The following is a 14,705-nucleotide window of genomic DNA, read 5'->3' on the forward strand; positions in this document are numbered from 1 at the left end:
TTTGATGTCAGGTGTGGTATCACAGTGCTCAGCTCAGCCATACACCGAGGAGGCAGCTGTGGGAACTCAGACTGATAAATAATAATCAAGCTCATTATCAAACCATGGCAATAGAAGGGATTTGGATGGGACTTTCGTGGACCTCCTGGCTCAGCTCTCTGCTCTGATCCACGGTCAACCAATGTGTAATTTCTGAGAGATGTTGTTGCTGCTGTTCCTGGAGACTCCAACTGAAGCGTGTATGATCTCCCAGGATGTCTATTCCCATCCTTGTAGGACTTTTAATGTTTTAGAGATGACAGCCTGAGCTGTCCAGGTTACAATTTAGGCCTCTTTCTTCTCACTACTCCTGTCACAGTGAGGGAAATGGATTATTCTCTCTTTACACATTATGCTTTTACATGCTCGAACACTCCTACTTATTTTGTCTTCTTTTGGCTAAATAGATTCAACTTATCCAGTGTTTCCTCGAGAATCACATTTCCCAGGCCTCAGAACCCATGAGGAGGGCTGGCATCTCCACAGGCCACACTGTTCCTCAGGTTCAGTGCCCAAGCTGGACTCAGCACCCTAAATTACACCTCAGTGACACACACCAGGATTAGGACCCATTTTGCTATTTGCCTGGATTATACATACACCTCAGGTACTGCACACAGTTGTTTACAGCTTTCCCAGCTCCCAGTGGTAGGGAAGGGTAGGACACTGAGGGAGTGACCACCGCAGGCTCAGTGGTCCCGTCTGGTCAACAGCGGCTGAACATGAGCTCAGGTGTGCCCAGGTGGGCAAGAAGGCCAAGGGCTTCCCGGCCTGTATCAGAAACAGGGTGGCCAGAAGGACCAAGGCAGTGATTGTCCCTCTGTACTGGGCACTGGTGAGGCCACATTTTGAATCCTGAGTTCAGTTCTGGGCCCCTCATGATACGAAGGACATTGAATGGGTCCAGAGCAAGGTGCTGGAGCAGGGGAAGGGTCTGGAGTGCAAGTCCTGTGAAGAGTGGCTGAGGGAGCCGGGGAGGCTCAGCCTGGAGAAGGGAAGGCTCAGAGAGGACCTTCTCACTCTCTACGGCTGCCTGAAAGGTCTCAGGAGGACACGGCCTTAAGCTGCACAGAGGAGGTTTGGGTTAGACATTAGGAAGAATTTCTTCATAGAAAGGGTCATTAGACACTGGAATGGGCTGCCCAGGGAGGTGGTGGAGTCACAGTCCCTGAAGGCGTTGAAGGAAAGACTGGATGTTTTCGGTCACAGGTTCGACTGGATGACCTCAGAGGTCTCTCCCAACCTAACCGATTCTGTGTTTCTGTGCCGGCCCCTCAGGGCTGTCTCAGTGGCTGAGGGCAGGCCTGGCAGAGGAACCGCTCCCCCGCGGAGCAAAGGGCGACGCGGGGTCAGCGCCCTCCTTGGCGGCCCGGCGCATGCGCGGGGTCGGGCGGGCGGGGCCGGGGCGGGCGGGCGGCCGCTGTCGGCGGAGTGCGATGACGTCATCGCGGCGGGGCGCGCGCGGGCGGGACGGCGCGGCGCGGCGGAGAGCGTGAGTGACCGGCGCGCGGGGCAAGATGGCGGCGGGCCGGGCCCCCTCCCCTCAGCCCCTCAGCAGCACAGCCCCCCGCGGGCCGCTCCGGGACGCGGCCCTGCCAGCCGGGGCACGGCCCTGCCAGCCGGGGCACAGACTGCCCGGTTGCTACAGGCGACCGGGAGCGGTGGGGGTGGGTCAGACCGTGCCGTGAGGGCTAGCACGGCGAGGCCAACGGGGAACGGGCCGGTCCCTCCGAGCCAGCCCCGCTGGCTGTGGGGAAACTGCGACCTGCTCCGTGTCAGGGGGACCCCGGTGCGTGTGAACCCGGCGGTCGTCGGAGCTGCACAGGCCCACCCGTGCTCTGTGTGTGTATGGAAGGGAGAGGCACACGTGGAGGGAATTTCACTGTCAGCTCTTAAAAACTGCCACATGGTGTACGAGTATTTGAATCATAAAAACTACTAGTGCCGTCCCGAGCATAAACCAGTGGTCTTCCTTAGCTGACAGCGAAAATCACGGCTCCAGGAGCTGACAGCTCAGTAGGTCTCACCGAGTACTCAGGGGTAGGGTCTGTCTTCTCTGCACTTCTCTAAACACAGATTCTTGTTTCTACTTTATTCCCAAATGCACTGCAGTACTGGGAAAACACTTGGGCCCTCGGGTTTTTTCCTCAAATATATATGTCAGTTCGATGAGCTTTTGTTGCACCTTGAATACAATCAAGGTGGTTTGGTGTTCAAAAGCACAGCTTTCTAGGATGCCTCAGTGTTTGAAGGTTCATGCTGGGCCTGCCCTGATGCCTCAAGTGATGCTGAAGTACAATCTTTGCTTTCAGAATCGCAGCTCCCTTCATTCAGCTGCAGAACATTTCAGGTTTTATGGGTTCTGTAGGTTGTCTTAAGGCATATAAACAACTGCCTGCTTGTTGATGCAGGTTTGGCTATTTACTTTTAGAAAATTTGGCCATTTATGAGAACCACAAGATGTAATGTCAGAACAAGTGAACAGCCAACTGAAAGCAGTGTCATTAATGATAAAGGCCAACAAAATCTGACTTTGAACCTGATTAAAGGTTAATCTTGTTCTCTTACCTAATTTCTGATAACATAAAAGTGGTTTTTATTTCCAGTTAGCACATGATTCTTCAGAAGAGTAAGATTAGGGTGTTCATGCTCTAATCAACAGCTGTCCAGAATTTATTAACCTTGAAGCCAAGGGTTTAATTTTATTTCAGAATTGTTGACACTGCTTTGGAAATGTTTGATAAACCTATAAATATTTAGTCCTGTGCACTTCTGCACTTGTGGCAATGGTTCTGTATTCACAGCTGGATAAAAGTATTCACTTCCTCAGAGCTGACTTGTACAGGAACCATCAGATGTTAGAGGTAAATGAGAACAGAATTTTTCCATTTTATTTTGCTTCACCACTAATTATCTGGTACTAATGGTCTGTTTGTCTCTGATTGGCTCTTTCTTTTTGAACTTCTTCTTTTTTTCCCAGTCCTCTGTTACAGAAAAGATTATTCTCCTTGCTTCACTGTTCCAGAGCAGTCCATGCAAAGATTTGTTTTAACATTTCACTATTCTTTGTACTGTTCACTATCTTACTACGTGTACATTTACATTTTTCTATAGGGTCATTCTCTCTTTGTTTTCTTCCTGGGCCTTTGGCTACTTACAATAAGCAGCAGTGCAAACTCTGAAAATAAAATTATCTTCTGAAAATCTTACCACGTTCATCTGGTGTCCATGACATAAGTGCTGCCTACAAGCTAAAAGTAATTTTAGAAGTGGTTGAAGTGAAAATAATTAATTGCATTTATTTTGACACAGGTATGAAAACTCAATGGGGTCGTCCAAAAATGTAATAAGTGAGCCTGTTGATGCAGAGGAAGGCTATAACATGATGGTAAGATGTTCAGCTACTACAGCAGTATGTGGCACAGTATTTTTTCTACAGCCAGAAAAACTAATTGGGATTCATTGCTAAATCAGTTCATTTTTACCTTCTGTGAAAATATTGATTGTAGGAGCTGAATAAATTTCATTCATTAGCATCATAAAGGGAAACCTTCAAAAAAGGAATTTTGCTGTAGAATAAATGTGAGTATTTCTTCTGTTTTTCATAGTTTCCAGTTGTGTTAGTATATGTGGGTTTTGGCACTTATTTGTTTCAGCTAATTCCCATTTTAAACTGCTTTAATCCAACCTGTGCTGCAGTGCAAGGCCCTGATGTTTGGTACCACTCTCAGAGTGTTCTTTGAAGAAGCTGAGGTTAGACCTGGAGTAATTTTCTTCAAGAGTGCAGTGGGTGAAATTGGTAGTTTTGTTTACATCAATATATTTATATGTATGAACACCATTAAAGGAAGAATCCTCATGAAAGATCCTCTGGTATTCATAGCTGTGTAAAAGAAACAGCACAGACTAAATATCAAACATTTGCTGTTCAAGCTAAACAGTTTCTGGTCAGTCCTCTGGCTCTGTATCCAGAGCACTCTGAAGAAGGTGAGTTCTTCAGGTAGTTGAGTAGCAAACAGCAGGGATTCAGGCTGAGGAAGCAGTCAAACCCCACATATCAGTATCAATCACTTGTAGAGGGGGGGTGTTAAAGTTTGCTCTTGTCAAATGAAAGGACTGTTGGTACCAACCATGGCACAACAAAAGGCACTTTGGCACAATTTACTCAGTGGCTGTGCATTTCCTCATTGGTAACTGTGCCATCAGGGCCTCCCTCAAGGCTTTCTTGGTTTCTTTTGACTGACATTTGAGTTATGGAGATGGGAGTTTAAAGTCAGGCTCTAGTTTTGTTATACAAAGTACTTTGAAATGTCATGATGAGATACTTACACTTCCCTTATAAGCCTTTCTGGCTTGTATGAAAATAAATAATTTCAAAAGTCAGGGTGGTGGGGACTGATGCGAAGTTTTACACTCCCATGGGGGTAATGATCTCCAGAAATAAGACTGAGAAATGGTTGTCTGGTGGCAGCTGTGCAGAAAGGACCCTGGAGGTTATGGGAGGTCATATATGTAACAAGAGAAATTCTGCTGATGCACTAGGAAGAGTTGGGTCTGCTCTGACCAGGGGTTGGACTGGACCTGCAAAGGGCCCTTCCAGGCTTTGTTTTTCTGTGACTGTGTAAGTTGTGTTAATTTATGTGTGACATGTCAAAAATTACCATCATTAATGATGCAAAGGTAGTCTCATAGTGCAAAAAGCCCCCCCATATCATTTGGAGATGATTAAATGGAATTATCACCTGTAAGATGTGGATAACCTGTCCTCAGTGTTTAGCATTGAGAAAGTCTTCCCTGAAGTATTTGTATGTGCTTTTGGACATTGTATTTCAAAGGCAGAATCAGCTGGAGACAATCTGGAAGAGAAAACCCTGAGTGCTCAGATTCAGAAAACTTGAAATCTGAGATCTGGAAAACATGAGTAAAAGCAGCAAAGGAGTAGGGATGGTAAGCCTGGAAAATAAGGAAGACCAATGAAGGATGAAATGGAACATAACAGCATAAAAAGGAGGGAAGAAAAAGTGAAATGGTTTCCAAGTCCCCTGTGTAAGTCAAGAGTGAGTGGCCTTGTGCTGTGGGAGAGCCACAGTGAAATCTCACGTAGATTGTGCTGAGTGAACACTGTCTGCTGGTGGGGAATTTGGAAGAAAAAGGTGCAATAGATGAGTAAAGATTTATTTGTTTACTCGTTTCATTTTTGGCAGTTATGGATGCTGTAGATTAGCTTTACTTCCAGCTAAGGTGAGTGTTTGGATCTTTGTTGAAGATTTGAGAATAAATTAATGTAAAATGCGGTCTGAAAATTCTTCTTTTGGTTTAAATACACATCTCAGAGGAGATCAAGTTAAAATTGAGTAAGCTTTCACAAGTATTTACATTGGGAGTTTATACAGTAGTTTAAAGGGATTTAAAATATTTATGTGACATTTGTGGATCTTTAACTCTTAGATCAATGATGGAAAGTGCATTGTTAAACAACAGGAGATTAAAAACCCAAACCAAACTTGACACAGCAGAAGTTATCACTTAGTAAAAGTTCCTAGTGAGAAGAGGCAATTAGTTGTGTAGAATAAGGATAGATTAGAGCCAGTTTTGTACAGACCCTGGTTTTTTTTACATGCTTGTTTGGCTTTCTTTGGGCCAAAGTGTGTAATATGCTGTATTTATTATATTAGGTTTTCCAAAATTTCACTGATAGCAGTGGTATTTTTGTTTTGCTCTTGCTGTGTTACCTGTGGTGTCTGTGGAGCACTAGATGGCACACTGTGACTTCAAAACAGGCAGTTGAGAACAAGTTAAAAACTTACATTATATAAATAGTGAAGTAAAAGCAGTTTCTCATTTGTATTGTGTTTCCTACCACCTTAATAACTTCTAGCCACTCATCTGCTGTATTCATTTTTGCTGTAATTTTACTGTATTTTCTTTCTAAAGCTGTAAAAGTGGCTGCAGGCCTGAGATATACGATGGTAAGAACTAAAAGAGGAAAACTGTACCTCTTGATTAGTCTTATAGAGAAATGTCTGTTCGTGCCTAAATAATATTTAGGTTTATGTAAGTTCTTTGTGGTTACATTTGCCAGTGTTTAAAGCTGACTTGGTCAGCAGTTGTGTGCTATCAGGGTACCTAAGTTTATTATTACAGTTCATAGTTTGGTTCTGTTGCAAATTATTTTCTGAGGAATAACATCACACACTGTAGAAGAGGCAAGATTTTATCTGATTGGTATCTGACAGTTGATACAAATACTTTTTAATGTTTTTGGTTTCAAATGTCTCGTGATGGTGCATTTCCCAAGTGCAGAGAAATGTTTTTTAGGTAAATGAAGTTCATCCTCAGTGTCTCTCATTCCATCTTTCAATAGTTGCAGCTTTGTAGTAACAGCCCACCACAGTTACCAGGAAATACTTTCTAGGTTCTTGTGCCTTTCTGCAGGCTCTCACCAGTCAGCCAACACAAGTATTTTGGTCTTATGCAGCTTTTATCTTGAATAATTAGTTCTAATTAACATAAGGTAATTAAAAAGTTTGTGCAGCCCACTGTGATTCTCTAGCAGCACTGGCAGTGAATTAGATGAAGGTGGTGTGGTCCAGACTGTGGGCTGGATAATAACTCCCATGACATGTTGATGAATCACTCTGCTTGTCATGCAGAAAAATGGTGATGACAATGGATGCATAAACCTGCTTCAGATGTTTGATGAAAATTCAGCACCTGAGCATCCCACTTTGGGTGGTGTAACCACAAATTGGAGGAAATTAACGTATCAACCCCCAAATTTCTCTTTCTTGTTTCCCCATCTGTGTATTTCTCGTTTTCAGGCTTCTTTCCAACGCTCCAACAGCCACGATAAAGTGAGGAGAATAGTGGCAGAAGAGGGACGGACAGCAAGGAACCTGATTGCTTGGAGTGTTCCACTGGAAAACAAAGAAGATGATGGTAGGTGTTGAACAGCCTTACACCAGGTCTGTCCACTTCCATCTGTCTGTCCACTGGAGTTCCTCACCTGCAAACATTTTTTTTTCATAGGATTTCCCTATTAAAAAAAAAAAAGGGTTCTTTTTAGCATACATAGAATAATTTAAAAGTTTTTTTCCGAAGTGCACCCTGTGGTTGGCAGATCACTTTATAAAACCCTCCAGCAGCAGATTAAAAATCATTTTCATTTGTCTGTAAGTAACATCTAAGACTGTTTTCTTGTGTTGATATTATCAATATACTTGTGTAACACAATAATGTTGTCCTAAACTGATCTCTGTCAACTTGGCAATTCAGAATTGCAGGGATGGCTTAGAACAATCCAACAAATTGTTCTCTGTGCTCTAAAACAAAGGAGTTTGGAAGTTTCTCTTGGTATCACTTCAGCTTTGGTAAACATCTGTGAAGAATCTTTAAGGAAGGGGATGTGTGGGGACAGTTTTCCATAATGCAAGTACTCCTGGCAGTTTTGTTACTCTCTTGTGGTGTGATCACTTCAGGAGCCAAGAGCTGACTTTTATTTTTACACTGCTCAAGCTGTTCCAGATGTCAGAATGCTGTTCTTGAGGACTTCATCCCTGTTTTTGTAGCTTGCATGTCCCTGTGCAGGTGCTGCTGCTTTTAAGTGTCTAAAAGTCAGTTTGTTTGTGCTGTGAAGGTGTTTGACCACTGGAATCAGTTGCCTGGAGGAACTGTGGGCACTCATCTTCCTTGGAGATGCTCAAAACCTGCCTGGACATAGCCCTGGGCAACCTGGAGGTTGGACTAGATGATCTCTAGAGGTTCCTTCCCACTTCAGCTGCTCTGTGATTCTGCCAGGGGAAAAGATATTTTAAGAAATGTTATATCTAGTTGCAAGATAATTAACCCTATGTCTGATGCAAAATTTAAACTGTCTTTAAGCAGAATAGAATTGGGGCCCAAAGTACTTCCAGATTCCAAGTTGTAGTTTTGGGGAAGGTGGTAATATGAAGGAGTGTGTGTGAAAGGAACATGCAGTATATTTCTAACAGTATTTTTGAGCAACTCGTGAGTTGATTCACTTTCTGTTTAAAGAGTCTGTTACATTGTTACCTGTAATATTCTTTTAGAAACTTGAATACTTTTTCCTTTAAAACCACTATCTATAATGTGTAGATGAATGTTTGCTCTAACAACTCCTGTCAAAACATGAAGAATGAATGTAAAAGTGACCTTTAGGTTTCATTAAATAGTAGTTATATACAGTAATTAAAATCCAGGTAGCTGTATTAATTTCCTTCTTCTGGTCATATTAGCACCATTGTAATTTTTAAATTGGTGCTTTCTTCTTGTTAGAATCTCATCATTAAATCATAGGCTGACCTTTCTGCACAGTGCAAGGGATCTAATGATAATTGCCTGATGGAAAATTTCCCTGTGGAAAGGAACTTGTGGTTAGTGAAAGTCTGCAAAGGCAGATCCTTTATCTCTTGACCCTTGCTTGGCATGGAAGGTGTCTGTGTTGGTGTCACTGAGCTCTGATTCATGGTGTGCTGATCTTTCAATATGTATTGTGTCCCTGAGGGATGATCCAGCAATATTATGAATTAGGACAATTCTGGCTCTTTCAGGGGTTGTGGAAATCAGGCCAGAGGTTTGGGTTTCCTGAGCCAATCCTGCCACCCTTCTGTACAAAGCAGGATTTTGTCTTTGGGCAGTTTCTTCTGCTGTGATGTTCAGAGCTATTGCTTTGGCAGCACCAGTGTGTGATTTAACATTTTAAATTATATGCTGGTATTCACTGGGAGATTTTTTTTCCAGAAGCAGCGAGGATATGAGCATTTTTTTATAGAGGGTTTATAAATTAAAATGCTGGATTAATTTTTTCCATTTGTATCCTTTTCCTATTTCCTTTAAAAATTATGTGCTTGTGTCCTTCTTACCATTTAACTCCTCCTCTGAGAGACTGGTGTTTTTTATATAAAGTACATGGGCAAAAGAGCAAGAATGACAGAATTGCAATCAAAACCTTCTAATTCCTTGATGGAAATGTATAGTTCCTGCCAGTGAGAAATATTTCCTTAAAAAGGAAAGAGATTTCTGGAATGACAGGTGACACTTCTGTTGCATGTTTGGAGCAGCAAGCACCCTAGTTATGTCAGATCTGTAATTCTAGTTATGAGTGCAGATCAGTGACATTGCAGAGGCTTGACACTTAAATGCTCATAGAAAGTAAGATACCTTTGGAACTTTGAGATGTGTAAAAAATTGGAAAACCTTGTATTTGTCACTGTTCTCTTCTTTTTTCCTACTTGTTTAAAATCACTTGGTCTCTTGCCATGTAGAATTCATTTGCAGACTTAGCATTTCAGGGTAAGGAAACATATTTTATTGGTTGAAAGGTGCCTGGCACACTTTGGGGAACCTGCAGTGTGTTCCACTGCTTTAACAAGAGCCTGCTGCAGTTAAGTGGGTCTTGCAGGATGTGATGAAAGTCCTGAAACTTGGCTCTCTTTGGCCACATAAGGAGTTGGAAGAGTCCTGACTGCAAACATTGTGTGGGAGCCCTGGCAACGCTGGATCTGATTGGAACTGGCAGAAGGGAAGGGGATTCTTTGAGGCTCATAAGTTTCAAACCTTTAATTTTACTGGAATGAATGGGAATCCAGTCTAGTGCTGGTAGGTGAATACAGGGCCATTATATTCTGTATGAAACAGTGACAGTGATTTGTAAAAGTAATTTTGTGCAAAATACATTGCTGTAATTCAATCTGGAGGGGTAAAAACATGGGGAGTTTTGTTCTATCCATGCTTGAAGGCAGTCATTTCTCCAGATCCTTAGCAATGTACTGTTAGAAAAATAGCATCTACCACTGCTCTACAAACTTGTAAGAAGATATGGTTTATAACAGTATTAGAAACTTCAGTATGCTTCCTCAGCTGCTGAATTATCATCCCTGCTGAAGGTCTGATGATGAACAGTGTCAAAGACACTGAAACAACACCTGCAGCTGCTCTCTGCCATAGCCAGAACAGAAATGAACACTGAGATTAATTACTAAATTTGAAGGCAATTCTCACACTTCTCATACCAGTAAAACTATCCAAACCCAAGAGATGAGCAGTGTGATTGTTGAGATTTTCAGTATAAAAGATACCTTTGAAAATAGGTTATCAGTGGAGTTTTTTTGGCAGATGTGGCACCTCAGCTTTTTGGACAGGAAGTCTTCACAAATCATAAACCCTGTGTGCTTCATATTCAATCACCAGACAGGGAGGAAATGGGCTTCCAGTGTAAAATATGGCTGTACTCCCTGAATGCTGCAAAACTTTGCTACTTTATATATTTCACATGGGCAACTTAATAGCTGATGAGATGCTCATCTTGGGTCACTGTTGTTCTCTCCTCACGATTCAGTAAATTCCTCACAGGTGAAGCCCTTCCCGTGTCCCTGAGGTCTGTGCATCTCACAGCAATGCCAGCATGGTGTAGTTACACCTCAGTTACACCCCAGTTACACCCCAGTTACACCCCAGTAATCCCTGAACATACAAATAACCACTGAGCAGTGCTCTTGTGCTGTCACTGCTCGGGAATGTAAAAGGACAGAAGCAGAAACCTTTGAATAACCAGAGCTGTTATTGTAAGAAAAAGAATAACAAAGCCTGGAAATGTGGCTGCTGCTGCTGAAATGCAAAATTTTCTGGCCCTAAGAAAAAGTTAGTCCTTGTCCCACACTATATTCTTTTAAGTTTGCAAAACCTGCTGTATACATAAGTTTTGTTTTCTCTATGTGTCTGCCTCATATGGAAAGTGCCTGAAAACTTGCTTTTGTCTTTACAGGGGACTTGTTCAGATGTTTCCCAGTTCTTAGCTGATGGATTGTTACTCTGTTTTTTATAGAATCTAAAGAGACTGCAACTTTATGTTTTCATCTGCCCTTTTAAAATGCTAACATATCCATATTTGTTTGCAAACCTTTTCCCTGTGCAGGTCCTGTATGCCATTGCATTCCAGTTGTCTTTGCAGAGTGTGAATCACATCAGAAGAGAGACACTGGAGGTTGAAATAGTTCAGTTATTCTGACACGGAGCTATTCCACATTTTAAGCTTTTTAGTGACTAGGAAGATTTTATACCTACAGTAGCTGAATGACTTTTTTCCTGAATGCTGCTGAATTGAGTTCAATATATTAGTTTGTGCCTGTTGTTTTGGCTAATGTAGAATTTAAAAAATGAATTATCAAGCAAATAGTTTTTAATTTGTTTTAAATTAAAAGCCTTGTTGCCTGGAATAGCCAGTGATACAACCCAGCTGTGCAAACCAGCTGTACAACTGCCTGATGGAGACAGGTTTGCAGCTGCTTCACATAACCAGAGCAATGTAAAACAGCTGGGCTGCGTTAGGGAATTTGGCCTCAGAACTGTTAAAAACTCAACTGGACAATTCTGAAATTCAAGAATGATCTCGTGGTCTAGGGGAGGACCATATTCAACTAATGCACTGATTTGCTTGGCTTCATCCAGCTAAATAGTCTTGAAGCTTTTATTTAGATGTAATCTGTGCTAGGGAGCTCTCTTGCCATGGTTACTATTTTGTCTTAGCTCGCTTACATTTTTGGTAATTGGATCCTATGATTTTCATGTTGTGCAAGTCAGATACTGAGTTGGAGGAATAAAATTTTTCAAATTACCCCCACAGCAAATCTCAGAGATTAAGTGCTGACAGACTGGGTTGGTCTGGGCTAACACAGATTTTTCTATGCCAAGATAACTCTAAATCAGTGAATCGCCACCACCACAGCACTGAGGCCTGGAATCATCCTCTCTGGATGTGGGCAGTTAAACTGATTTGGGAAGCAGAGTTGCTGAAGTCACTTTGTATAAGCAGTGAAGGGAGACAGGTACCTTTGAGAAGGCATTTCAGATCTTAAAGGACTGACTTGTCTTCTAGGAATGTTTTCTCTCTTTCTCTGGCTCCCTGAATGTCAGTGAACTAAATCCAGGCCCAAGTTCTGTTTTTCCCTGTCTTTCTTGGCAGAAAATACTTAATCTACTAGGAGGTTGAACAGTTCCAGAAAAACTAAATTATTACATTTGTTTTTCCTAACAAATATATTTCTTGTTTTAATTCTGCAATATCTGATCGAACAGTCATTCAAGAGAAGACTTTTTTTGAAATCTGCATAGAAAACTAGTATCATATTTGGCATGTACCTTGAAATGATGTGATTTTCAGAGGCACTGAACACTCTAAGATAGGTTATCTTTGTTTAATGAAGTCTGTAATTCTTGCCTATCTTGTATTTTTTTTCCTTTTTCAGTGTTTTCTGGCATTATCCACATTCTGAATGATGGAATATATATTTGGAATATAAAATTTGCCGAACCTCTTAACTCAGAAATCGTGCCCCTCTCAGTACGACGCAAGATGAGATATGAGTGCTCTATTTAATTAAAATCACTGTTGTTGATTAAAATGGTTGTTTCCCCCCACAGGAAAATCGAAATGGCAGTCTGGTGGAAAAACAAAGAGGGTGACTCAAGGAACACACAAGACTGCAAAACAGGTATCTGCTCGTTTTTTATTGTGACATCAAATGGATGACATAAAAATGTTTTCCTCTGAGATCATTGATACATTATTGGCTGAATAATACTTGTCCAAAACTGGGCACATGTTGTGTTTTTAGAGCATGCAGGTTTCAAAGTCAAGTATCCAGAAGTTAAAATTGCCAGAATTTAGGTTATCTTCCTCAGCCTTTGCTTTTGGCCCTTCCTAGCTTCTGGGTGCATGGCTTAGAGTTATTTTGAGGAAAGTGCTGTTCAGTGGAATGCTACAGGATATTCTTCCTGTAAGCATGCTGCTTGTACAAGGGCTGCCTTTCTTCCCAGATTTTAATTTGAGGAAATGCTCTTATTTGAAGTCAGTATACCCTATGTTGGAAAAAAGTCCAGGTGAGTAAAATTTCCAAGAGTTATGACTGGAAGGCAAGTCTGAATGAGAAGTGTAGAGAAGAAACTGCTCTTATTTTTATTCATATTTTTTTCTGTGTGACTGACAATCTTTATTCCATTAATAAAGTAATATTTCAATGTTTCCTTGTGTTTCATATTTTTAACCCTTGTTTTTCTTTGATTAATGGATTTGGCCATTAGTATGGCTTTAGCCATTTAGTATTTTGTGGCAGTGTGGCAGAATTTGACAATAAAGCATGTGGAAGATGTTATTTTTTGAAAAAAGAAAGTGTTCTGCTTCCATGGAGATGTATTTGCATGTTTAAAACATAAACATGTTATTATTGCAGTTTAGTTTAGTAACTATTTACCTTGTGTTCTCTGTTCACTCACTGGTGCCTTACAAACACTGTGTGTCCTGGTTTCCTTGTCTGTGAGGACTGATTTTGTTGGTGTAGTTGGGACTCTCTGTAAGGGTTTACCCTCAGGATCTTTAGGGTGAGAGTAACGTGCTGCACAGTTTGGGCTCTGTCTGTTTTCGGGGTTATGTCAATACTGAGTTTTCAGGAGATTGCTGTTCACTGCCTCTGGGTGGGATTGCTGTACTAAAACTGTCCTGTGGACACAGTGCATTCCTAGTGGGGGCAGTTAAGGGTTGAAATGGAGTGCTGACTGTCTGTGCATCTTGGCTTTTCAGTTTGGCATTCAGCACCTTTACTTCTGCTGCTTTTCAGACACTTGATACTGCTGTAATTGGTGGCTTTTTTTTTGTTGGTTTTGTTGAGTTTTCAGTTTTAATTTTCCTTTACATATGAATGGGCCACTAATCTCAAGAAAATAAACTTACAAGAGCTCTTTCATATGATCTTATCAACCTCATCTTCCTTTCAGTAGAGTGCTGGCACATCTACATTCAATAAATTTTGGCATCCCGAGAGCAAAAATATACATTTCATACTTTCCAGAAGTCCAAGGCAAGTTACTGTAACTGTTAGAAAAAAACCCAAAATCAAAACAAACCAGAAAAAAACACCAAGAGAAATTCAGTTTTAACATCACTTTCATCATCCACACTGGGTTAGTTGGGATGGAAGAGGGGATATTCCCGTGTTTCTTAACTTCAAAGGTACAAAAGCTCTGCAACTTGTGCAGTTGAAGGTTTGAGCTATCACTGCAAGTTAAAGTATTATTTCTAACAACAAACCACCAACTTAAGACTTACTTGCTTGTGTTTACAAGAAATCAGGTAGTTTAGAGGGTTTCATCCTTTCAGAGGTCTTCTGCTGGATTATGGGTAACTGTAAATGTTGCTTAGGTTTTACTGAGACCCTAAAAACTTGCTTACAGGGTAATAATGGAACTGCAACAACCTACAGAGGTTACATCTGCTGTTTTCCTCATTAAAATATGGCTGACATAAATGGATGCCAAATACAGCAGATGGATAACATTTATTGCTAAATATCAAAACATGTTCCATGACACCATCTTTTAATGATACATTTGAAAATGCATCTTGCAAACAGTAGGAATTATGCATGGTTACCATTCCAAAACAACCTGTCCTTTGGATCCAACAGTATTAGCTGGATGATGTAAACCTATTCACTTTATCAAGGTCACATTTTATAAGTACAGGCAGCACCAGGTAGCAAAGTTATTTTAATGTAGCTATTTATGATTTTCTATTTACAGTTGCATCGTTATAAACTGTGGTTTCAAGGAGCTGTAAATTAGCCAGTGTAAGCTTTGCTTTAAATGCTTATATA

General features: G+C 41.2%; 1 protein-coding gene across 2 annotated transcripts in view; it reads left to right on the forward strand.

Annotated features, from left to right (window-relative positions):
* The first annotated feature begins 1,478 nt into the window (after positions 1-1,478).
* SCAPER (S-phase cyclin A associated protein in the ER) overlaps positions 1,479-14,705 on the forward strand; it is a 141,798-nt gene continuing 128,571 nt past the window's right edge. For both annotated transcript variants that reach the window (XM_032699951.1, XM_032699952.1), the window contains exons 1-4: positions 1,479-1,531; positions 3,352-3,427; positions 6,861-6,978; positions 12,478-12,548. In XM_032699951.1, the coding sequence (XP_032555842.1) occupies positions 3,365-3,427; positions 6,861-6,978; positions 12,478-12,548 (252 nt within the window). In that variant the 5' untranslated portion in view covers positions 1,479-1,531; positions 3,352-3,364. The remainder of the gene's footprint in view (positions 1,532-3,351; positions 3,428-6,860; positions 6,979-12,477; positions 12,549-14,705) is intronic.

The sequence above is a fragment of the Chiroxiphia lanceolata genome, chromosome 12, assembly GCF_009829145.1.
Source record: "Chiroxiphia lanceolata isolate bChiLan1 chromosome 12, bChiLan1.pri, whole genome shotgun sequence".
Lineage (NCBI taxonomy): Eukaryota > Metazoa > Chordata > Aves > Passeriformes > Pipridae > Chiroxiphia > Chiroxiphia lanceolata.